Source organism: Phallusia mammillata, chromosome 5 (assembly GCF_965637545.1).
Source record: "Phallusia mammillata chromosome 5, kaPhaMamm4.hap1.1, whole genome shotgun sequence".
Lineage (NCBI taxonomy): Eukaryota > Metazoa > Chordata > Ascidiacea > Phlebobranchia > Ascidiidae > Phallusia > Phallusia mammillata.
This window is the reverse complement of record NC_137256.1, coordinates 11,689,661-11,716,354: the sequence shown is the minus strand read 5'-3', so window position 1 is coordinate 11,716,354 and position 26,694 is coordinate 11,689,661. Positions and strand designations below refer to the sequence as shown.

Sequence of the window (26,694 nt, the reverse complement as noted above, 5' to 3'; positions counted from 1 at the left end):
TGAGTCCCACCGATGTTATCCTCTGTTAATTTACTTTAAAGCGTACACAATAGTGGATCCGGGAATAAACAATTAAACTGCAAGTTGTTGTGTGCTAGGTAAGTTATTTACCAATATAAATACAGTGAAAGCATACCGAGTGCGTACAGCATTTTAAATTTAGTACGTTTATCAGAATATCATGTGCCAGAAAATCGTGGAATGTGTTTTGCCTACAGCAATAAATAGTGTCGCCTGTTAAACGGCAATGCGATTTGTTGCTTTTAAGGATCTCATGTCACTGAAACACACCAATGTGTTTAATTAAATTGATTTTGCACCAACATCGAGGTATACTGAATAGGAAAAAAGTTATTCGATAAAGTTCCAAATAATTATTTGTTTGATAACAGCCATAATCCCTCTGTAAACAAACGTTTAAACCTGCGAATCAACTTTAAAGTTGTTGCTCTCATTGTTCAGAAAGTTTTCTGAAAACACAATTTGCTGCTAACAGTCATTTTCTATGAGTTATGTGTTCAAAAAATACCTATGTCAATATGAATATTTTATTCCAAATAGTTGACATTAAACGTAATTGCATCAGGTGAAACAGTTGTGCGGTTTTGTAAATAATGGCGGTTTGTAATTAATCAATCGTGACAATGAATGTGGATATAAACTAGAGATGTACCGAATATTCGGTTTGCCGAATTTATTCTTCCGGATCGGACAATTTAACCAAGATTTCGTTTCGGCCGAATAATTTGTTGCGATTCGGGCGAAACCGAATCTTTTCCGAACACAAATTGAAAACGTAAACCGTGTCTTTTCAGCCTTTTACCACACAATCTATCAAACTACGCCATAACAAAAAGTTACCACACAATCTATCAAACTACGCCATAACAAAAATCGAGTTAAGTATTTTATATTTTTTATCTATTAGCCCAGGGGTCGGCCCGGGATACATGGGCAAAACGTTTAACATTAAAATTTATACGGCCCGGTAACGAACTCCTCGCGGACCGGTACCGGACCGCGGGCCGGCGGTTGCCGACCACTGTATTAGCCTATTGTTTTTCGCACTGCACACAACAAATCAGTAATTCATTTGCAGGCCGGCGATCAAGCCTGAGGCAATGTTAAACCCCGCAGGACTGAAATTATGACGAAAAACTAGTATTTAAACTGTTTTCTTCGTAGAAAAACTTATCTTTTCGTATCAAACGCTTAGCATATACGACTTCGCGTGACGTCATAAATGATCTGGTTGATTCGGCAGGATTTTTTCGGTAAAACTGCCGAATTTTCGGTTTCGGCCAAATCGAAAGTTAGCCGACTCGGTTCTAATATAAACCAAGCGGTTTCGCTGTAATTGTTTTCGTGACAAACGTGACAGTTCAACGATCGAAACTTAATGGTGCATTTCCTTTAACCGAAAACACATCAACCTGTATCGTTATTTCGTCACTTTCAAGTCGAATTTTTGAACTGCGTTTCCAAAGTTGGTAGTTTCGAGCTGGAGAAAAAAAACTCCTAAACGTGGTAAAATTGTATATAAGGCTTGGGTTACCGGTTTACACAACTAACTTTTGTTTAGGTATTGACACAGTATTCTAAAGTTGAGTAACTGGAACTCAAATTCGATTACCAAAATGAATGCCGTACAGTTTTGGTTGTGTATTGTATGTTGCCTGGCATCTTCGGTGATATGTCAAGGAGAAAAGGAAAATCTGCTGGTTTGTAAATCTGTCCCGGCTGACAGATCGGGCTGCTTGCCGAATGACACTCGAATAAAAACTGTTGAAAACAGACTTGATGATTTATCGGGTACAAATAAAGTTGGATTGCAAATCGCAAAACAACTCTAAACGATTTGTTTTTGTTTTTTAAGGGCCTGTTTGGAAACCAATTCTGAAGCAATACCACGTCCGTACCACTTTGAGCTCATGGCATGAAGCCAGAACATATTGTCAATCCATTGGTGGTGATTTGGTGACAAGTGGAATGAGAGATCCACAAACACGCAAGTATGAGCTTGAAATATTTGGCTAAACAATAAAAGCATAGTTTCGGTTCCAACAGAGATATTGCTGCCAATAATTTACAAATATATTAATGTATCCTTGGAATTTGCTGTTGCAAATTTGAAACTAAGAGTCACCATTTTGCACCATTAACCTCTAAAACGTTCAAAGGTAAAATTGATTTTACGTAAAGAATAAATGAATATTATGGTTTTTCAGATACATTATAGACAATTTTGTGAAACCAGCTGGTGCCGAATATTATTGGATAGGTCTGAGCGATATAGAAAGAGAGGGAACTTGGAAATGGAATGACGGAGTGGCGTCGAACAGTCAGAATACGGATTTCGCTTCAGGTGAACCCAATAATGCAGGGCTAACCGGGGGAAATGTTGACTGTGGGCATATTGGTCACTATTATAATTATAAAATGGATGACCATGCTTGCAGTCGACCACAGCGTGCGATTTGCGAAAGAGTTGCACCATAATCACAAGTTTTTAAAAGGCATTGTACCACGTTGTATACCTGCTGTATTTACCATCTTAAATTGTATCATTTTGATTTCATTTATATCTGTATCATGATATTAAATGTACCCAGTTTATTTCTAAGTCGATTAAATGTAGAACTTTCATTTGTATTTATCATTCACAATTTCACAGAACGAGTAAATTTCGCACATCTGCCAACTTTCAAATAAACAATAACATAAACCGGACATTTTAAAATTGCATTTTTTAAATAGCAATTTTGTCCAGAAAAACTATTGCAGAAATGCACTATAGACACTAAAGACAACATGCGGTTTCCAAACTGCGCTAAGTGTTTACCACTACAGTAAATGAACATAGTTAAACTTCAAATGATAAAATGTATAAAACGATTTTTTTGTATGTAATGGTAGAAGAACTACTACCAACATTACAACTTGCATCCGAAAACGATTGATATATGTCGATTGTTAAAAAATCTGATGAAGTAGCGTAACGCGCCTTTTTCTGTTCGGTATGGATCTGCAGTTAACAATTGTTGCAATCTTTATTGGCAATATAAAAACCGGCATATAAAATCCAGACAGGAAAATCACATCTGTCTTGCACAACGACTAAATCACGACTACCACGTGCATTCCTTGCCACGTCGAGTATCGCTACTTACAGAAAGCACACTGGGGGCGCCACAGAGCACATGTGACGTAATAATTATGTAACAGTAGCACATGGTTATGGGGAATACGTTTAATGTGAGGAAGTAAGTTTCGTTTAATGTGAGGAAGTAAGTTTCACGTCAGTTACAAGTTACAACGTCACTTCATTACAAACCTCATTCCAACTCAAATAATCCTAATCGTCCGTATTTTCACAATTTTTTTACAGACGTTACTGCCCTTTTGTACCATCTATCGGCATTACGAGACTTGTAGCGGCCTAACTTTTTTTTTCGCGGGCCAGATGAAATGACCTCGAGGGCCGGATCCGGCCCACGGGCCGTGGTTTGGCGACCCCTGATTGTAGCCTATATGGCTGAATCTAATGAGATATAGATGTAGAAATGATCTAATTTCTGAAAACGCGTGGATGTTGCCAGTTTTACAAAGATTCAGTTTCGGCCGAATAATTTGTTGCGATTCGGCGGAAACCGAATCTGTTACGAACACAAATTTAAAGCGAAAAACGTGTCTTTTCAGCCCTATATAGTACCACACATTTTTAAACTATACGCTACAACTAAAATCGCGTCCAGTATTCGCACTCCAGACAACAATTCATTGGCGGGCTTACAATCGTGCCTGAGGCAATGTTAAACCCCACAGAACTGAGGCGATGACGAAACACAAGTGTTTTGCACTGTTTTCTTGGTAGAACAACTTATGTTTTTCATATCAAACGCGTAGCGTACGACTTTGCGTGACGTCATAAACGATCTGGTTTCAGCCAAACCGAAAATTAGCTGATTCAGTGCATCTCTAGTTTCGATCACGAACACGATCAAACACGTTTTTCTGCGAAGGAAACACACACTTAGAAAAAGCCAATTACTGGCGTGCCAGAAGTGGAGCTGTCCAGAGTGTTGGGCCAGGGTCAACATTTACAGACAACCAAAACGTTGCAAGGACATCGGCAAAATGGATTCTTCACACATAATATGCATCATTTCATTTTACGGCAAATGTAATGTAACTTAGAATAAAAAAATGATGCTTACCTTGTCAAACCAACCTTACTGGAGATTCGTTACACATTATGGTTTTCGTATTTCGTTACACATCAGAGTTGTCTGGCAGATTAAGAGCGGTCAGTTTCACATGCACTAAAAGTTTTTTGCCTCTTCCAAAGTTTTCCGCTGTCTACGCCATTAATTGTATTGTATTTTATTCACGCTTACCTTAACTTAACGCGTTAAACATAGCACATTGATTCAATGTAGCTAAAGTAAAAACATTGGACACAACTGTGAAAACCTTTTTTGCAAAGCAATTTTTAGTTCTAATTCAAACAAACGAAAAAATAAACCAAACATCATTTCAAAATTGCGGATTTTGAAAGGCGACACAAACTCTTTGCTCTTGCCCAGTGTTTTTTAAGGTGTTTTGGGGGACCGAAACGGTCCCCCAAATTTCTCCAGCGGTTACCCAAAATTAAATATGGCTATTTTTTGGTATTTAAATGAAACACTTGCGGTCTCTTAAAACTACTTAGCGGTCACCCAAACCAAACCTTAAAAAAAACCTGCACTTGCCTAACAAAAAAACACTTATATACTGTAATCTTGACCCTACTGTAGGCGAGGAGTCACCTTGTACTAATATCACTTAGTTGCTTTCTATCATTTTCTCAGACAAATGTTTTTACTAACTGTACTTGCACCACAGTCAAATACAATATCTTATGTGCTATGTTGTGATGATTCTATTGTATTGTATTTTGTTCACGTACATCTTGAAGCAACAAACATAGCAACACACTAAGGAAAGGTGGCTATGGTAAAGCACAGGACACAGCTGCGAAAATCTTTTTTGCAAAGTATTTTGTTAAAGACACTAATTAAAAGTATTTTTTCTCATCGAAACCTTCCGAGGGAATGATAGAGAGAGAAAGTAATACCTTAATACACGTTTAATACACGCAAAAAGACGTTTTTCTTAGAACGAAAGTGTTCAATTAAATTGTCAATATCTTTGTTTGAGATTGTTATACTATAACGGACAAAATAGTCATATGAAAGTTCCTCAGATGGCGCAGTTGGGCAAATTTAGTTCACTAAATCAAGTGTGCCCAACCCAGCTAAATTTAGACGCCATCGTGTACAGCAGTGGTTCCCAACCTTTTTGTAGTCACGGACCCCTTTTATAAATTTTATATGTCTGCGGACCCCCCAATTTTCCGTACGTCTCTCTATGTTTTTCGTTTTATGCATTAAACGTTATTATACTTTTTGGTAGCATTTTAATCAACCTTTACAATAAGCCTTAAATCTCAATGAAGTTCTGTACTGTAGCAACAAAGAGATACATTTTCTTGTGTACAAGATTGAAACAAAGCACTATAATTTCCATTGTTCATGTGTGCTGTGATGTCACAATGGAGCTAACAATCACGAAAACGTAATTTTTCCTGGCCCGAAATTTTGATTAACAGTTTGCACGGGTATGCAGGATTGTAAAAACGCTCCGAAAACTTACAAATATTTTACTGTTGGTTTCTGGTATTATAAATGTTTGCCTCCACGGACCCCCTGAAACCATCTTACGGACCCCTTCGGAGCTCCGCGAACCCCAGGTTGGGAACCACTGGTGTACAACTATATATTGCACTCCTTTGGAAAAATTAACTTTGACCAGTGCACCTTTTTTTGAAAATGTGCTACATATTGTATATTCTTGTCCTCTAACTAAATTGTATTGAAAAAATGTTTGTTAATAGATTAGTAAGATGTTACCCCCCTCTTAATTTACTTTTAGGCGTCCACAATACCCGGGGATAAACTATTAAACTACATGTTGTGTAAAGGTTTGTACCTTTATCAGAATATCATGTGTCAGGAAAGCGTGGATATTGTTTTGCTTACCGCGCCCGTTAATTACTTATGTGTAATGCGATTTTGTTACTGTTTTGCCTTCAATGAATGAACAACAAATGTAAGTGCATCATAACTGTTTCACAAGTAACATAGCCCAGTAGTAGCCCTGGGATGCCTAGTTTAGTAAGTTGTCGGTGCCCTTTGGGAAAAGCCGTTAGTTTGCAAGTGCCACATTTAACATTGCAATAATTTATTACGACTAAAAACTTCATGATGGAAATGTGACAGATAAACCAAAACACATTTTCATAATTGTATTCATTTATTTTTTGGTGTACTACATGCTGAGAAAGTGCATTTAAAATAACGCAACAAACTGAAATCGTTGTGAAGGTTTTTCTTTCTTCACTGCAAGGAAGTAAAACAGAGATAAAAACCAACACATAGGTCGCAGGCAGCTTACTAAACTATTAATTTGTAATTAGTCCGTTTTTGGATAATCGTGTCAGGAAAATGCGAAAAGTGCGTAGCTGCAAAGAATTTTGATAATTGATAACGTTAAATGTTATGTTCAGAAATCCATGTAGAAATGATTATTCAACTAATTGCGAAAATTGGCATACTTCAGCATGTTGCTTGAAATCAGAATACTGAATACTGAAGGTGTAATTTTGTGATTTTAGTTTATGAACGACTTTGAAGCCAAATGTAAAAGCTTTTGCTAATATCCCTCTTAGGGCTGTTATCAAATAAAGGTTTTTAAATATTCAAATAATCAAATAAAGTTTTCCCTTTTAAGTCAATAATCAAATAATTCAAATAATTTAAAATACTTGAAACGAAGGCCCCAAGCCTTTACTCAACAAGGCTATTTTAAAGTTATCAAACAAAAATTTTACAGTGGTTGTGCTCTGAGACATTAAATCTGGGCTACATCGTTTATTTGTTTAATTACAGCCGTAAACCCTGTACCACCGAAAGTTTAAAGCTGAAAACCAACTTTAAATTTGTTGCTGTCAATGTTCAGAAAGTTTTCTGGAAACACTTTAACGTATCTACCTGTATGTACTTGCTGCTTATAGTCGTAATCTAAGAGTAATGTGTCTTACGGCTTGTAATTAATCAATCATGACAGTGAAAGTGGATATAAACCAAACGGTTTAGTCGTAATTGGTTTCGTGATAAACGTGATAGTTGAACGATCGTAAATTAATGGTGCATTTAATTTCACTAAAAACTCATCATCCTGTAGTTTAATTTTGACATTTTAAAGTCACAAACCAAATGTTTAATGGCCTGTCAAGTTTGATAGTTTTAAGCTGGAGAAAAAAAAGCTCCTAAACGTGGTAAAATTGTATATAAGGCTTGCATTGCCGGTTTACACAAATACCTTACTCGTGTTTAGTTAATGACACAGTATTCTGAAGTTGAGTAACTGATACGCAAATTAGATTGCCAAAATGAATGCCGTACAATTTTGGTTGTTTGTTGTTTGTTGCCTTGCATCTTCGGCGATGTGTCAGGGAGAAACGGAAAATTTGCTGGTTTGTAAATCGGTTCCCGCTCACAAATCGGGCTGCTTGCCTTTATTTCAGAAAAATGACGACGCTCGAATAAAAAATGTTGAAAGCAGACTTAATGATTTTTCGGGTAGGAATAAAATTTGATTGTAAATCCTAAAACAACTTTAAACGATTTGTTTTTGTTCAAGGGCCTGTTTGGAAACCAATTCTGAAGCAATACCACGTTCGTACCACTCTTAGTTCATGGCAGGAAGCCAGAACATATTGTCAATCCATTGGTGGTGATTTGGTGACAAGTGGTATGAGAGATCCACAAACACGAAGGTATGAGCTTGAAATATTTAAACCACCAAATCGATTTTTTGGCGAGGCAATAAAGTATAGGCTAGATTTTGGGCTCTAGATTCTAACAGAGATATTTGTTGCCAATAATTTACATTTAAATATATTAAATTCTTTGTTGCTATTGCAAATTCAAACTATTAGAGATTTTTGCACCACTGTGACCCGGTAAAAAATAGTTCAAAGGCAAAACTATTTTACACTTGGATAAATTAATATTTTTTAGATACATTATCGAGAATTTTGTGAAACCAGCTGGTCCCGAGTATTACTGGATAGGTCTGAGCGATATAGAAAGAGAGGGAACTTGGAAATGGATTGACGGAGTGGCGTCAAACAATCACAATACGGATTTCGCTCCGCAGGAGCCTAATAATGCAGGGCTAACCGGGGGAAATATTGACTGTGGGCATATTGGTCACTATTATAATTATCAAATGGATGATCATGCTTGCAGCGGACTACAGCGTGCGATTTGCGAAAGAGTTGCACCATAATCACAAGTTTTTAAAGGCATTGTATCACATTATGTTCCTGAGTTTATGATCTTAAGTTGTATCATTTTGATTTCATTTACACCCATGCAGTGTTTTTTTAAGGTGTTTTGGGGGACCGAAACGGTGAGTAAATTTCGCACATTTGCTATTCCAACTTTTCGTTGTTAAATCGTTTTACATGCAATTACTTTCGTGTTAACGCTTGCATCAGTCCTATTTTTCGCAACAAATCAAAAAATAAGTCAGACTTAATTTAAAAATTGCATATTCGAATCGTCTTTTTGTCTTATTGTAGAAATGCAATGTAAACTTTACGACAGCAGTTCCAAAACTATAGTAAGCATATACCACTAACACTAAATAGACTTTAAATGATAAAATTCGCAAGATGTTTTAAATTTGTATGTGATGGTAGAAGAAGAACTACTAACATTATAACTCACATTTGAAAATAATTAATAAATGCGGATAAGTGGCGTGAAACGACACACATGGCTAGTTAAGTGCGTTAAACATTAGTTTTCGCAATAGTTACATTCTTACAACGTCATTTAACTACCAAACCACACCCAAATAGTCCTAAGCGTCAGCCTTTTTTTTCACGGGGTTCGAACCCAGGGCACTCCCGGGGACGAATCTCAATCAGGTTTTTTATGTCTGTATATGGGTCAGGCGCGCTAGACCATTCGGTCAAGTTCCTGCCCCCTATCCGTCAGCATTTCCAGAGATTTTGGACAATATGCTCTTTGCGCCACCTATTGGTATTTACTAAACGTTTGTTTAATAGCCACAAGTTTGGAAACATTTATTTTTAGACTATAATCAGTCAGCTATCATAGACAGAAAATATTATTTCGCTTATGCAAGCATCTTCAGTGTCTTATTTATACAAATTATAATTTACTAGCATTTTGTTTAATGAGATAAGACGTTAGGATATTTTCTGGTGATGTACCGAATAAGTAATATGTACAAATATTTTCCTGAACGAAACCGAATAATCGGTAGTAGTGACAAAGAAACTAAGCCGAAACAACTAAACGATTTGTGGCCTCACACAAAGGCGTGTTCGGTTTTGACGTAATCACGTTTTCCCTTCCAGCCATGAGTGCAAGGCTGCATATAGCGCAGGGCAACCCAAATGGTGGACCGCGGTCCTTATCCGGACCTTTGGGGTATTAGATGTGGCTATATTGTGTGTTAATTTCGTGATCGTTGCTATGTAGCGACAGTTAACTCGAGTCCGCATAGCGATTCTCCGAGTACCGCGAGGAGCCTATAGTATTTCCAAAATCTTGAAAGGCCAGATTGACAACTTTGTGACGACAAAATCGTCCATTATTCCAGTGCATTATTAACAAAATTTTATTGCGCACAAATATATCTATGACGCAATAAACTGAATTTTGAATCATAACCTTACGAAGTAATCCTGCCAAACTAGATAAACTGTATTTTGTGTGTCGTTGTGTCAATACTCTCGCGAGGAGTAATTTAATGTATAGTGCCCAATTCAAGCTTTTGTTTTGCAAACAGAACCATTCGGCTTAAACAAATGTGTTGATCTTGGCCAAGATTTTACACATTACCTATAACTAAAATAGGCGAAGACATGTTGCATTTGCATTATTGACAGAAGTGTCCAGACCTTTGGTATTTTTACTTTTTCTGTCTGGGCCTTTCACAAAACTAATTGAGTATAGACCTGATATAGCGGCTCACATAAAAGAGGATGGTGTAAACCAGGGGTGTGCAACCTTTGTCACTGTGGGGCCAAATACAATTGCCAAGATTAGATTTTGTGTTACGTAATTAGATGGAAACACATGTTTTGCGCGAAATTTATTGCGATATTTAGGTTGCAAGATCCCAAAATATATTTGTAATTTGGTCCAAATCGGCTATTTTTGAAAAGCCGCTGATTCGCCCAAAAAAATGAGCAAATCGAATCTCTCGCACATCATTAATAATTTTCCACAGTGAATGATATTTACCACAGTTTTATTTTGTCACTTTAGTTGTTTGTTTATTGTTATGACGTAGAGTAGCGGTGCACCAATCGTAGCTCTACGAGTAACGTCCATATGACGTTATTTTAGATTCGACTTTTTTCAGTGTGCTAGTTCAACGTCGTTGAGGAGTCAGACACTTTCTCCCACCACCATTAAAACATCTGGCCGGGTACAATCAGCAGAATTAAATGCTGAAAATGCGTATTGAGGAAGTGGCAACAGCTGTGTGTGTTGAATCCTGCTGTGCGTAAAAATATTTTTTTCAAGTTCATACAGCTCAGTTGTGTGCAAAGCAGTGTTTCTCAACTTGAGGTTCATGTTGGTTTTGTACTTTGTTCAAACCTTGTTATTGTGTTAGGTTTTTAATGTGAAGAAGCTGATTTTTTGAAATAATACGATTTTGTTTCACCGCATAAAGGTTTTGAAGTTTTTTTAAATGAAATTGCTGAGGCATGAGAAAAAAGATTTGAAAACAATGTTCTAGGCAAGGGGTCACCAAACTTTTTTCACTGCGGGCCGGATAAGATTAATAATAATGATTCGCGCGGGCCGCAGAGTTTTCATGCCCTAGTGCCGTCTTTCCAAACTTAGTTTGCGAGGCGATTTTTATAGGTGCGTCAAGATATGCTGGTGAATGCAACTGTTAAACTGTATAGTTAGTCTCATCTTATGAGAAATGACCACGCGGGCCGTAGTTTGTTGATCCCTGTTCAAGACATTGGCAAAGATTTGAAAACAATGTTCTGGGCCGTGGCAAAGATTTGAAAACAATGTTCTAGGCCAGTGGTTCCCAACCTTTTTGTAGTCACGGACCCCTTTAATAAATTTTATAGGTCCGCGGAAGTAATTTAGTCTTGTTATGTTTTTTGTTTCCTGCATTATATTTTCGCTTTTTTGGGCAGAATTTTAATCAACGGCCACAGTCCTTAAATCTCAATAAAGTTCTGTATTAGCAGTCAATGCAACGAAGAAGCAGTTTCTGGTGTACAATACTTGAAACAAAGCAATATACGCTAAAAGTTACATTGTTCATGTGTGTTGTGATGTAACAATCATACAAAAGTAAGTTTTCTTTTTCCAAAGGTTTAATAACAGTCTGCACTTTCTTGCGGGATGGTAAAAACGGTTTGGAAACTTAAAAATATTGTACTGTTTGCCTCTACGGATCCCCTAATGTCCGCGAGACCCCAGGTTGGGAACCACTGTTCTAGGCCGTGGCAAAGATTTGAAAACAATGTTCTAGGCCTTGAAAGTAAAGCATGATTTTGTAGACTTGTTTAAATATTAGTTGTAAAATATTTAAAAATAGTGCAAAAATCTTACTAGGTCTTACTAAGCATTTATAAAGAAAATTTTTGTACGCCGTTTTATTTATTTATTTTCTGTTGGGTTGCAGCCAGGGAATCGAATCGCTTGTCATATGGGTTCAAGTTCGGTTCGGGTTCACTTGGTTTTGTTTTTAAGGGTTCGGGTTCGGTTCAGCAACAGCTGTGTGTGTTGAATCCTGCTGTGCGTAAAAATATTTTTTTCAAGTTCATACAGCTCAGTTGTGTGCAAAGCAGTGTTTCTCAACTTGAGGTTCCTGTTGGTTTTGTACTTTGTTCAAACCTTGTTATTGTGTTAGGTTTTTTAATGTGAAGAAGCTGATTTTTTGAAATAATACGATTTTGTTTCACCGCATAAAGGTTTTGAAGTTTTTTTTAAATGAAATTGCTGAGGCATGAGAAAAAAGATTTGAAAACAATGTTCTAGGCAAGGGGTCACCAAACTTTTTTCACTGCGGGCCGGATAAGATTAATAATAATGATTCGCGCGGGCCGCAGAGTTTTCATGCCCTAGTGCCGTCTTTCCAAACTTAGTTTGCGAGGCGATTTTTATAGGTGCGTCAAGATATGCTGGTGAATGCAACTGTTAAACTGTATAGTTAGTCTCATCTTATGAGAAATGACCACGCGGGCCGTAGTTTGTTGACCCCTGTTCAAGACATTGGCAAAGATTTGAAAACAATGTTCTGGGCCGTGGCAAAGATTTGAAAACAATGTTCTAGGCCAGTGGTTCCCAACCTTTTTGTAGTCACGGACCCCTTTAATAAATTTTATAGGTCCGCGGAAGTAATTTAGTCTTGTTATGTTTTTTGTTTCCTGCATTATATTTTCGCTTTTTTGGGCAGAATTTTAATCAACGGCCACAGTCCTTAAATCTCAATAAAGTTCTGTATTAGCAGTCAATGCAACGAAGAAGCAGTTTCTGGTGTACAATACTTGAAACAAAGCAATATACGCTAAAAGTTACATTGTTCATGTGTGTTGTGATGTAACAATCATACAAAAGTAAGTTTTCTTTTTCCAAAGGTTTAATAACAGTCTGCACTTTCTTGCGGGATGGTAAAAACGGTTTGGAAACTTAAAAATATTGTACTGTTTGCCTCTACGGATCCCCTAATGTCCGCGAGACCCCAGGTTGGGAACCACTGTTCTAGGCCGTGGCAAAGATTTGAAAACAATGTTCTAGGCCTTGAAAGTAAAGCATGATTTTGTAGACTTGTTTAAATATTAGTTGTAAAATATTTAAAAATAGTGCAAAAATCTTACTAGGTCTTACTAAGCATTTATAAAGAAAATTTTTGTACGCCGTTTTATTTATTTATTTTTTGTTGGGTTGCAGCCAGGGAATCGAATCGCTTGTCATATGGGTTCAAGTTCGGTTCGGGTTCACTTGGTTTTGTTTTTAAGGGTTCGGGTTCGGTTCAGGTTTTCAAAAATGTATATTTTCGGGTTCGGGTTTTGTTCCGGTTTGGGCAAATTATCCGCTCCAAACCGGTTTGCGGTTTTTAAACCGGTTCAAATTTTCATTCGTTTCAATTTAATTCTACCCATCATCTACTTGGCCTTATCAAACTCCAAAATATTTTTGACCGTGCACTGTTATTTTTGACACGCCCTATAAGTGTTATCTCGCGTATTCTTCAGTACGCTGTTTTGAAAAAAAGTCACAAAAATAAAAATCCAACGGCGTCCAACGCCAAACAAAAAATAGGATTCAACTCCGGTTCGAGTTTTTAGAAAATCGTGATTAGCGGTTCGGGTTCGGTTCGGTTTTAATGAAATTAATCGCTCAAACCGGTTCGCGGGTTCGGGTTCAGTTCCAGTTCGACTCCCTGGTTGCAGCACGGTAAAACGTGGGAAAAGTTGCAAATAGTTTAGGGAAAACAGTGTGTAAATATATAAGGGAATAACTGCTCTGAAACCAATCGAGATTAACGGCACAATTTAACGAATAGTATGGCAAAAGAAACAACTACTGTAAACGAAATTGCTTCAACTTTAAAATGAATTACACTTGAAACTTATAAGCACGTCGCGCAATAAAAACAGTGTTTCTTTAATCCAGGGGTTCTTAACCAGGGTTGCGAGAACTGTTTCTAGGGTGTGCGGGCATGCTTGTATAAAAATTTATTTACAATGGTTTTATTATTTAGGCAATTACAAAAGGGGGTGCGAAAATTGGTTGGTGATTTAAAAGGGGTGCAGCAAGGAAAAAGGTTAAGAACCACTGCTTTAATCTTTTTTAAAGTCAATGAGCGGGGATTATTTTATTTTATTCTATAAATATTTATTTTAAAGGACATTATAAAGTTAAGCCATGAAGTTTTTGATTTGGGTATTAATCAACGTAGTTGTAAAAGTGTTGTCTCACGCTGAAAATGATGAAATTCTTGTTTGCAAAACTGCAAGATCTTTGTGGACATCTCCTGCATACAATATGTCTTCAATGCAGGGAAGGCCGGGAAAGCAAGGACCTCCAGGAAATCCGGGACCCGTGGGTCCATCCGGTCCACCTGGCCATGTTGGTCTGCCTGGGCCTAGGGGTCAGCCTGGAATACAATCTACAAAACGTATCTCAAATGTAGAACAGAAACTGCGAACTTTAACAGGTAATGGCTGGCTGTACAAAAACTAAATCTTAATTCCCAATACGTCTTTATGTCTGTTTGATGTGTAACTATTTTATAGGGTCAGTTTGGAAACCAATTCTGAAGCAATACCACGTCCGTACCACTCTGAGCTCATGGCAAGAAGCCAGAACATATTGTCAATCCATTGGTGGTGATTTGGTGACAAGTGGAATGAGAGATCCACAAACACGCAAGTATATGGAGGGTTTAATTTTTAGTGCAAGCACGAAACATTATATAATTAGTACAACGAACGTTAATCTCAACGTACCAGTTTTCTCATATTCAATACGATTTTTGTTTGAAAACTTAAGTTAGTTGTAAACATAAAAGTTTTTCTAAACTTTAAATTTCTTCCTAATTAAGATTTTTGTAATTTTAGAGATATCATAGAGCACTTGGTAAAGCCACACGGGCCGCAGTATTATTGGATCGGTCTGAGCGACATCGACGTTGAAGGAAGCTGGAAGTGGGTTGATGGTGTCATGGCCACAGAGGAAAATACACATTGGGCATCAGGTGAGCCCAACAATAGTGGGGGCGGAAGTCCGCCAGTGGATTGCGGACACATCGGCCCGAACCAATACCTTATGGACGATCATTCTTGCCATAGAAATCAACGCGCTATTTGTGAAAGAACAGCTCCGTGATTTGTGCCAAGTTGCTGCGATAAATGTACTCATTTTTCGGTTAATCGAAACTTCTGAGCATATACTCGCTTCTGATTGTTTATGATAAATAAAATTGCCCATTTTAAAAAGATAGTAAAAATCGTAAAGCTTTTTACAACATAATACATTTCTTAAACTGTTATTTTAACGGGTTTGAAACATTTACTAAAGAAGGCCCTGGAATAAGATAAAAAACATACGAAGTATACCTATCTCCATCTGTTTCACCCATCTGTACCCATATATATTTCTTATTTACAACCACAATTCAGTATTTGCAGTAAAGATGTAAGGTTTTGTCGTCTATATCAGGGGTCGGCAACCTTTTTTGCACTGCGGACCGTTTTTGAAACTAAAATTTTATCGCGGACCGGTCTTCAAAAAAACTACATATATTTAGCAATAAAAACGCCTAAATTAGTTTATCATCCCCAGGATACATGGGCAAAATGTTTAATAGGATTTAACCTGAAAACCTATACGGCCCGGTAACGAACTCCTCGCGGACCGGTACCGGGCCGCGGACCGGCGGTTGCCGACCACTGGTCTATATTAAAGATAAGCAGGGGTGTGCTAAATTTTGGAATTAAAGTCTTTTACATTGTAAATGCATTACAATTAATACTAAGCTGTAATTCATTGTTTTTATTCTGTTTCTTTTGTCTTTTATCTTATCTTTCAACATTATTTCAACCAAATACCTATGATTTGTACCATACATACTGTAGCGCCTTGCATTCCTCAAATACACATTTTCAATTTTTCAATGTATTTTATTCACCACCAACAGTGACAAAGAGCAATAAATTTATGAACTGACGAATTGCAGACATGGTATTTGTATCGTTTTGCTGCGACAATTATTCGCTACCTGCTGGTGCAATGCTTTGAAAAAAATAAACAAAACACAAAACAAAAACGCTTAAACGTATAGGCCTACACGACTTAGAAAACTAATGGTATTCAAATTATCCTAACTTAGTTCTGTTAAAGTTTTTTTCGTCTCGGAACATTTTCTTTAAAATAGCCAATCACGGCAAGCAATTAAGTCAACTCCTGGGATTTGGCCGTCTAAAGATCAAACACAGGACGCTAGGGAATCGCATCGATCGAAATTTACAAGTTGGTCCTAATCGTTCATCGATGGACAAAAATTGCAAAGATTCTTTAAACTGGAAACTGTTGGCGTTTATTCCTCTTGATTTTAGCGTTTAATAGCTTACAGCAGATTATTAAATGTTTAAAAATGTGTAGTAAGATCATGGTTGGGCTAAGGCGCGCTTTTTGATATATTTACTGGGTGCGATTTTACGCATTTTTTGTATTTACGCTGTTAACACGAAAGTAGCCCGGAAGAGTTTTTTATACTTTACATCGAACTGAATGATTATTGCTGTTTCTTTAGGAGCAGTATTGGAAGTTTCTGATTTTTTAATGAGTTTACTTTATTTCTTAAGCTGGTCTTTACACCAACAAGCAACGAGCCCTAAACTAGTCAAGGCGGCACAAAGTTACGACCACCCGGAGTGCTTTAAAAATAGATTCTTTCGAAAAGCAAGTTCAGTGTGGACCGCAGTAAAGGCTACGAATTGATTTTTCTCTCCATGGCGTCAATCCTTCGGTACGCAGGCCTTCACTTCACACTTACCAATGATCCGCTTATGCAGGGTAAGCTGTCAGACAACACGTTAGTAAATTAGAACGCTGACGTTCCGCTACTAGTTGTAACAGCAACGTGTTTACAGCAGTTAAGTGTTTTTGTGAGCCGGGAAAAAGACAACGGTTTTTAAGTAAACATTTCCTTTCCTTTTTCCCCATCGACCCACTAAGAAGCAGTCTCGGCGCCGATATAGGGCATTGGCCACTTGCGCAGCCGTGTCGCATCGACGAGCAAGACGATTTAAAGGGGAAGTTTTTTTAAGGAGTTTGTTAACGATGTGCACTTATTTTGAGATCACTGCAGTACCGTGGGAAATTTAGTTACCAACAGGCATTGTTTGCATTAGCACCGATTTTTACATCAAATCGTGTTAATATGCAAGAGAGTTTCAAGGTTTGTTGTGTAACCCGAAGCTAGAAACCGGGTACAACAAAGAACCGTCGTTTATTAGCTATTTTTACGTACAGAAGCCTCAGATTTTAACGCAATAGACACCGCTTTGCCTCGATATCGTTTATGAGATCACATCGCTTGTCTGCTAATGTAGTCTTTCAGGATGCGTGACGGTCAGTCGGATTCGATCGACTTAAGCGTGGTTCGGTGGAACGGACAAGGAAGGCGAACGCAATGCATAATTTAAAACGACCCTCTCTAATCGCCTCTTGTTTTTCTACGATAGAGTTTTGTTAACTGCATTGTACCAAGCCACTGCTTCCAAAGGTTAAATTGCACGGCTGCGAAAGCGGAACGAAACAGCACAATGAAAGAAAATGGTAAATTAGATCAAGAACAAAATAACTTGTTGACGCAAAAAGTGAGCTCACAGAGTTGCACAAACGGTTGCACGGAGAAGAAAAACCTGATGGAGGAAAACATTAAAAAGTGTGGTTCCACAAAACTGAAAATGGAAAAGGGAAAAGATCAACTGCATCGAAACACAAATTCAACCCCAGTTTTTCTGCGCGTTCGTACATTTGTGGCTTGTTTGTCACTTTTGCAACTCGTTCAAGTAATGGGAAGTGGGTAAGTAACTATTTGGCAGCTAAAATATTGTTTACATCAGCAATTTATAGTTACATATTGGCGTTCTATATCTTCAAACGTGACTTCAGGATTGCCAGAATCATTATTGCACATATGCAAAAATTAAACATAATGCCTTCTAACCGTTACCAAGATAGTTCAACTTTAAACGACATTTGTTTTTCTGACAAAAAACTGTTTATGTAAACACAATAGTTGTTTACAGTTTAAGAATTTGAAGACACCAAACACGAGCTTGTCGAAATTAGATATGGCCGGCGGGTGTTTAGTGCTCTGTGCTGCATTGTTGTGCATCCACCATCAAATACCTTGCGCTTGTTTTGGATAGATACAGCAAAAGCGCTTTGACATCGATTGAACGAAGATACCGCCTTAACACATTTTCAATTGGAGTTTTACAAAGTTGTTTTCACATCGGTAACCTAAGCGTCATTTTATTCGTCAGTTATTATGGGTCGAAATGGCACAGGTTTGTTGGTTTGCTGTTGCTTAGGTTCGGTTACAAAATTTGAAATGAGTTATGTAGCGCATGCTGAGACAATCATGCGCAGTGTCTATCTGCACTGACGTTTACACTACGCAGGGTTTTATTCATTTGATTTTCCCTCTAACAGACCTCGTGCAATTGCAATTGGATCGCTGATGATGGCTGCTTCGAGTTTAATCTCATGCATGCCACAGTTTGTGGGTGATCGCTATGACCTTGAACGCGCTCTACCCAAAAATGGCGCTTTGTCAAGACAAGTTGTGCTCATGAACCTATTACCTATGCAATCAAGCAATAACGAAGACAATAGTAGGCAATATGAAAACGACGAAACACCTCAACGCGACGAAACTGTCATGATTGTGAGCAACTTGACGGCTTTTCTAAACAGCAACGACACATCGATGCTCTCAGGACTGAGGCACGTCGCCAATATCACTGATATCCAGAAACTTCGGCGGACTTTGCAGTTGTGGTCAGCGCAGATGCGGGCCGCACAAGACAGTAGCGAAGCCGTGATGTCACAAGCAAGCAATTCTCGGCTGCTGCACTTGGCCGGTACAAGTGAGGTGAATCAGGATTATGACCGTAATCCCGAGATTCAACAAAACGAAGATTTTTCACTGATGTTATCAAACCAGAGTTCAAATCAGCTCTGCAAACCTGCTCTCATGCCCGAAGTGGATTGGGCTGCGATTCAGGATTTTCGTAAAACTGAACTCACGGCCGGCAACGATTCTGGCGATGATTCTTTCCTGTATGTGTTTATTGCGATCGGTAGCGTTTTGAAAGGTATGGGTCACTCTCCACTTCACCCATTGGGCATGTCCTTCATCGATGACTTCGCATCATGCAGCAATTCAGCCGTTTACATTGGTGAGTTTCCCACAACCTATTCATTAAATATTTTTATTTTCAAAGAAACTTTAAGATGCCACAGAAATTACTCTCTACATTTTCAAATACGCCGCAAACTGTTTTATTGACATTGATTTTCGGCAAGTAGCGAATATACCACCTGGGACGTTAATATGAACGGTGTTGGTTCAGTGGTTTCCTAATCCCACCCGCCACTCAAAAATTATTGTTTTGAAGCCGTAACCGCCGAACGCAGATTACTGTCGAAAGCCTTCTGCTTGCGGCAGAAGTTGGAAAGTGTTTGTCGATGTCAGGAAAAATGCTTAGTGCCACTCAACCAACTAAATGCATTTTTCTTCACAGCAGGCACCCTGTGTGGCTTAAATGGCTGTTGAGGTAGTCTGTAATACACGATTGTAGGTTACATTTCCGTGATGAAATTCTGTACTAATAATTCGATGACATATTGCAACCATCGTAAAAATGTGCAACAGCTCAATGTTTTACAAGCTATAAAGTTTTTTGACATGAACTATGGCGTAAAACATCGACAATGCCCGAGAGTATGTAGCGTTTCATAAGTTTTCAAATGTATAATCCATTGTACTAACGATGGTAAAAATGTCACAATGCCCGTATTTACAGGGGTAGTTTCAGCTCTATCGCTGTTGGGTCCTGCTTTCGGTTTTATTCTGGGATCCCTGACGACCAACATATGGGTGGACAGTGGTTGGGTAAACACAACAAACATTCCTGTTCTTCCTCAAGATTCTCTATGGGTTGGCGCGTGGTGGATGGGTTACCTCATCACAGGAATTCTTCTAGTGGTTGCAACTCTGCCCTTCTGTGCATTTCCAAGGTCAGAACTTTGTTGTTTGATTAGTTAATGACATTTGTATGGTTACAATAAATGGCAATCAAAGTACTTGGCGAACACGCTTTTTTTAGATAATTAAATCAAAACAATTATCACATTACCACACCCAAATATTTCGTAATTGTTCCAGTACCATTTGCTTTTACTTTAGTAACAAACCTCAGTCGCTTTTTTGTAAGACACGCAACCACACGGTTATTTCAATGCCCAATGTTTTAGGTTTTAACCTATACATTAACAGGGTAATATCTAAGGAGCAAGAAGAGGCGAAAGACGATAGCACAACGTGCGTCACCTGCATCAAGGTTTATTTTTCCGACCAGGACGAATCTGAATCTTCAGACGATGGTGACGGTTTACCTACAGCTGACGATGAAGAACAACCACCGCTTCTTCAAACAGAAGAGGATTCTATACCGCGTGCTCGATATAGTCGCGTCGAAGGAACGTCACAAAGCATGGACTTGACGCCACAGCGCAAAGATAACGACTGTCGCTTTTCCACCTACTCGGAAGCAATACATAAACCAAATGGCAAAACTGTCTGCTACTTGGACGCTGATTCGATGAGAACCAAATCAGTAGGAGACGAAAAACAAGCAAGCCATGGACAGCGGCGATTTCGACGATCGGCTTCTGCCCCTGCTATTCACAGCAGCAACAAGAGGAGGATGTCTCGTGCTTATAGCATTCACCAAACTGACTGTCTGATCAACAAGGGTGTGTGGGGCCGCACTGTGAACACACTGAACAATTCCCCCAGTACAGCTTCATTAAAAGGTAAATTTTGGACTTAAGGCCAGTATTAAAAGCTATTTTTATTGTTTGGATTTAATATGTGATTTGGCATTGTTGATAGAATTTGTGTGTTGTGTGACACGTAGTTAATTTTCCTTTAATTCAAGGTTATTTATGAAACGATATAGTTATTGGCATTGCTATGATCTGTCAACCTGCTTGGTCGGTTTTCTCAAAAATTGAGCCTGACTCATTTATTTTTCGCATGTATCTCAATTCCCCATATGATAAGCGACTATCGCAAATGACATAAAACGCCAAACTACGCATGTGCGGTAATTAGGAGAATAGCTTATCTTCGGTCGTGAGTGCACAAACGTTACAAGACCCACAAAGTGGTTGCCACATTCGGTTGAGCCGATTCGTGCTTTTGGCGTCACGTCTTATCAGTTTGTTTACGCATCAGATTTCGCGTTTACGATGAAAGGGCTCCTCCGGGACCCCGTGTTCATCTCCATCACACTTGGATTCGTCAGTCTTACAAGTTTCCTTGCTGCCTCCATTACCTACGCGTCAAAGTACATGGAAACGCAATTCGACCTTTCAGCATCCCGAGCCAACCTACTTAACGGTAAGATATTTGAAATATTCCGCGATAAAGATATTTTTCTCGTTAATTCTGTGTAATAATGCGTTGGCATCATCTTTCCCATCATAAAATCAGTAGGATCTCACAAACAATCCAATATTATAAGGACGGCAAAAATAGCTCATCATGTTCAACAGTGGATGTACCACACAAGGAAGTCATAATTGAAGTTTGCTTTACATCACTGGAAGTAAAACTCACCAAGTAACGACCAACAACAAATAATTTAAGATTATTTCTTGCGTCACATAATGACGATTGAATGCCATGTCTGTTCTATCACGTCGCAAGCCAAATTATCTATGACCCCGCAACAACAAAACAAAGCAAGTTACGTTATGTTACTCCAAACACTTTACAGGGAATCTAAATACTCATCAGGTTTAGCAATAGTTTAATCCAAGGTTTGACACTTTAAGCCACTTGTGGTACAAATGTATCTTTATCCGGCAGTATAAACAAAATGGTAAACTAAGGGCAACAAGGCAGCAAATATGTTATGATTAACGACTGTGCGGCTTTCTCAAATTAGTTCCCGAACAGTAGTGTTCCAACAGCTGAGGATTAGCTGCTATTCGTCACACTTGTAAGTGACGCACGTCCGACCGGGGCGAGAGCCCGTTGGCCCAAGCAATATTTGGCCGTGGACCTTATCTCTCTGGCGGCCTGCAAGCAATCATGTGCCCAGACATAAGCAAGAAAATGCATTGTTGAAAACACAGGCACCAGGCGTACAAAACTAGTGATGCACCGAACCCGCCTAAAAAGGTTCGGGCCGAAACCGAATATTCGGCCATGAGGCCGAATAATTTCGGCCGAATCAGGCCGAACCTAAAATCCCCGTTTTTTGGATGGTTTCGACTGAACCTTGTGTTGTTGATGCGAGTGAACTCAATTTTGACAAACTAAAATCACTTTCACAATGGGTAAACTTTGCTAAACATCTAATATTTTGCAGACAACGTGGCTGGTATTTCATAGATACAACAAAAAGTTTATTAATGATGTTTCGTATGGGCGTAAATGAAATTTTAAGGCCTCAATTCCATGCAATAAAAAAGTTCGGTTTCGGCCGAATTTTCTAAAAAGTTCGGGCCGAAACCGAAACATTGGAAAACAGCGGTTTCGGCCGAAATGTTTCGGCCAACCGAAACTTCGGTGCATCACTATACAAAACCAACAGTTCCTCATTCAGGCTTTGTTCTGCAGGCTGTGTAAACCTTCCTTTGGCCGTTGTGGGCAACATTCTCGGCGGTTGGATCATCCGGCGACGTAACCTTACAGTGAAAAGAACCCTTAACGTCGTCCTGCTTGCCCTCTTGATGACGTCTATAGCGGTGGGGATCTTACTGTTTCTCGGTTGCGAGGAGGGAGAGGTTGTTGGCCTAAAAGATTCGGCGCCGTAAGCTAATTTCTTTTGTTATGTGTTAGCGTGAGCTGTGAGTGCTACCAAAACACAAATCAAATCTGATACACCCTGGAGAAAAGTCTTTTTTATTCCAAAAAATACTAATCGTAACCACCATTTGATTCGTAAATACTCATACACAATATCTCTAATTGCCCAACGAAAAGTGGCATCGCTTTATTTTTTGTTGATAATTTCCTGCTGGAACACTATTTATTGAACATACATGATTCGGATATTTCCGAACCTGTGTTAACCTTTAAAACGTTTTATCGTAAAGGTCATCTTGCATTGGCTCCTGCGCCTGCACAGACACTTACTCTCCGGTCTGTGACGTCACTATGAACATTACGTACCGATCAGCGTGTCACGCAGGCTGTACGCAAATGCACTGGAAGGACGGATCACAGGTGAGACCTCAGTGTATAGGATTTGGTCAAATCCGCTTACTAATTCCAGGATAAGCATGTTTGTAACGTGAGGTCAAAGCTAAGTGTCAACGACCGCCGTTGTTGTATGGACACAGTGGCATTATGCCAGTGTTTGTAGTTCAAGCTTTGCCACGCGGCATTGCTATAAGTCGTAATCGCAAGTTGCTGGAAATTGCCGAGCGATGACTGGATACAAACAAGTGCAGTGGCGACGGTTATAACCAGCAAATCGTTTCCGATCTTTTGCAGATCTTCACCGATTGTCGCTGCTTGGCGAAACAACAAGTCCTTCCCGAAATGGAACTCAGGGGCGCTGGAATATCCGTTCAACCCGGAATGTGTCCGCGACCAAGTTGCTGGCAGCGGTTGGCCATCTTTGTTGCAGTGATGGGTACTGCAAGCATGACAGCAGGAATTTCGTCCACTCCATCAACGCTCACTATCTTAAAAGTGGTGCCGCCTGCCGATAAGGTTAATTAATGCAGTGTTCTTTGGCGCTTCTATTGCGGGTCTGTAATATTGGCAGGCGTTCTTAAGATGCGTACATCTAACTTAAGACGCAAACTAAACTACAGAAACGTGAACAGAGCACTAGTGCCCGATATACAGCTACAAAAAAACTGACCGTCCAAAGTTTCTTCCAGTCGAATAAATGGTTTTTGAAAAATAAACCCAGACAATTAACAACCTACAAACAGATTTTTATCTTGTGTTGTTGATGAGTGGTAACCAAGCCCTTGGTTTTGTGCAGGCATTCGCTATCGGGATCGTGTTTGTTTTTACTCGGGTGTTGGCTTGGATCCCTGCCCCGGTTTACGTGGGTTCAGCTATTGATACTGCATGCTTGCTGTGGATCAACTCAACACATGACACTTTTTCAAAGTCGCAACGCTGCGAGGTGACTGGCTGTTTTCTGTTTTCTTGTTTTGCTGAAGTAGCTCTATGTTTGTAACTATTTACGTCAGGGGTGTCAAACTCGCGGCCCGCGAAGCTCTCCAATGCGGCCCACGAACACTCAACAACAATTGTAGTATTTTGTCTTATATGTTATGAATAGAAACGATAGTAATTAATCCGTTCATCAAACCGTCCCACATGCAGAAACGAGTTTACGGCCCACATGCAGAAACAAGTTTGAGCGGCCGTAAACATATGTAATTAAAATTCCTTTGGCAAAAATTTTGATTTTCAAACTGCCCTAAACAGATTTTGTGTTACTGAAAAGAGTATTACTAGCCTAGTAGCCATATGCGACAGACCTTTTGTAGGCCTATTGTGTACAAACAATGCGAAAAAACAGGCACCAAATGGGTCACAATATAGATTATGACGTAATAAACAGTTAATACTGATCTTCATACTGTGCAGCTCGATCTCTGCATCAAGTTGGAAATTAATCTGGGTTTTGGGGACGTCAATAGATGGTATATGTATATATGAAACCTATTTTTTTACATCTGTAATTTTAAATCAAAAACCAGCAGGTAATTGGCGGCTGTTGGTGAAATAAGGATCTGCAATGCGGCCGTCGTAGCGAATAGGTTGTTTAAGTGTATAAACCTTGATTAAAAATCACATGCGGCCCTCGGCTTAATTTTCAAACCGCAATGTGGCCCTCGAACCCCACGAGTTTGACACCCCTGATTTACGTAACTTACTGCTTTGAGTCTTTGACTGTTGAACAATGACCAAATTGCAATGGGTAGTTGCGAAAACTGCAATATTTTACAATGATTCCTACAATCACAACTCAGTTGAGTATTGTTACAAATTTCGCTCTGGGTTTCTTGATAAGCCCGTAAAGTCACTGTTTGTATAAATATCTTCCCAGTTTACGGTGTTGTTTTGGTATCCTATAGTAGACCTATTTAACACAACTGGTGTTCTAAAGCAGCAATGTTAACACCCTCACTGACAAGGTTTCGATGGACAAAAGGCTTTGAAAACAAAATTTCCTTGCGCCCCTAACGTTTACAATCAAGTCAGAAACTGCCACGCTTTTACCTCATTACTATCGGCACGGGACCAATGCTAGTATCACGTGAGCCAAATCAGTAGCTGTCTGTTGTCGCAGAAGCTTAATAGCAACCCGACCACCGTGTGACCGGTATGGGCAGTAGATCGTATTTTTGTTTCGGATAATCAAGCTTTCCTTCTTGTTTGCCTTGAAGCTAATCACTTCGAAACCTCGTAGAATGCCGGTCCTCCATTTTGACAGGATCAGTGCTTGTACTAACTAATTTATCTAACATGCAGAGATTTTTTTGGCTCAGTCCTCATTCAAAGCACACATTGGTGTTAATCAACAATTGCAAAACAAAAATAAAATACAAAGGCATTGTTTAATTAACTTATTTATTATTTTAATTAAAGAGTAGAGTGACGATTTAGGGTTGAAAACGAACCAACTTCTGACACTAACTCTAAACTAATGGTTCCACATGAGAAGCAGCTAAAACAATCGTTTTCTTAATTTGAGTATTCGTTAAAACAACAAGTCAACAGCAGTGATCCTTTGAGGGCCAGAAAGATGAGCAAACGGAAATAAACTTACACCACGGTTCATGGGTACACCTTAACCCTAACCACCCACTATATTGCCCTTTTTCTGCCAATGTTTAATGTTTGGTGCCTTAAAGCTCGTGACCTGAACGTTTTATTGTACGACATGGTCAAACAAGGTAAAAATTTATCCAACGCATTAGGTATAATCAAAACACTTCCTTGGTTAACTTTCAATCGAAAAGTCCTGCCTTGGAATCGCATTCAAAACCTTATTACATGTACATCAAAGTAATTTTTTCGCAGTGTTTAAAAATTTAAAGGAACTTAAACAGCTTAATTTCCCAAATGTTAAAATTTTTCAGAATTTACACAGGTATGAAACTCGTGTAACAAGATCTCTTGTATGTCGGCAGATTTACGATAAGCGTCGTTTGCGTCAAACCTTTTTCGGTTGCACAAGTCTTCAGCTGGTCTTTGGCTGCTGCTTCTACTCTTTGGCGTTGTACCTCGTGACCCGCAGAGACAAAGAAAGGGGAAGATTGCAACATGGAACAAGTGTTTGACCAAGTTTTTCTTGCACTTGGCTTAACTCAAGCTTCACGCTTATTTATGATGGTTTTTAATTATTTATCTGCTACCTCGCAGGCTTGTTACTGTTAAATGTGATTAAAGAGTCGACAAGTTAGACTTTATAGATTGTAGACGTGATTGGGCTCTTTAAGGAATTTTGAACGTAACTTTATGAAATTGAATTTGATACTGTTTGAAGCATAAATAATTAAACACACCGTTTGGTCCGTACGTTGACCAAAATCCTTAGCTCAAAAGAGACTCAATCATGACGTTCAGTGCTTTTTTCCTTGCAATCCCTTATTTTACTTCACGTCGTGTGGCCACGAATTTCAAGCCAACTTACTTGTTTTCTTGCCACTTCCACTTCATGCACGATAACAATCACGCTTTTTGCACCGAGATAAATATACTTTAATGACTGTTTCTGGTCTC

General features: G+C 38.8%; 3 protein-coding genes across 3 annotated transcripts; all 3 read left to right on the top strand.

Moving 5' to 3' along the window:
* The first annotated feature begins 1,637 nt into the window (after positions 1 to 1,637).
* Positions 1,638 to 8,394, top strand: LOC145229550 (uncharacterized). The gene is made up of 5 exons (XM_080094904.1): positions 1,638 to 1,812; positions 1,877 to 2,012; positions 2,229 to 2,407; positions 7,744 to 7,879; positions 8,124 to 8,394. The coding sequence occupies exons 1-5, from the start codon at positions 1,638 to 1,640 to the stop codon at positions 8,392 to 8,394; spliced, it is 897 nt and encodes a 298-aa protein (XP_079951030.1).
* Positions 8,395 to 14,034: 5,640 nt separating this feature from the next.
* Positions 14,035 to 15,926, top strand: LOC145230618 (uncharacterized). Its single transcript, XM_080096089.1, has 3 exons — positions 14,035 to 14,340; positions 14,420 to 14,555; positions 14,744 to 15,926. The coding sequence occupies exons 1-3, from the start codon at positions 14,049 to 14,051 to the stop codon at positions 15,009 to 15,011; spliced, it is 696 nt and encodes a 231-aa protein (XP_079952215.1). The 5' UTR covers positions 14,035 to 14,048; the 3' UTR covers positions 15,012 to 15,926.
* Positions 15,927 to 17,345: 1,419 nt separating this feature from the next.
* On the top strand, positions 17,346 to 26,685 carry LOC145229461 (solute carrier organic anion transporter family member 2A1-like). Its single transcript, XM_080094802.1, has 11 exons — positions 17,346 to 17,715; positions 18,065 to 18,205; positions 18,351 to 19,099; positions 19,727 to 19,940; positions 20,200 to 20,738; positions 21,163 to 21,327; positions 22,555 to 22,747; positions 23,034 to 23,163; positions 23,434 to 23,655; positions 23,936 to 24,082; positions 26,103 to 26,685. Exons 1-11 carry the CDS (start codon positions 17,453 to 17,455, stop codon positions 26,250 to 26,252), a joined length of 2,913 nt encoding a protein of 970 aa, XP_079950928.1. The 5' UTR covers positions 17,346 to 17,452; the 3' UTR covers positions 26,253 to 26,685.
* The last annotated feature ends 9 nt before the right edge of the window (positions 26,686 to 26,694 follow it).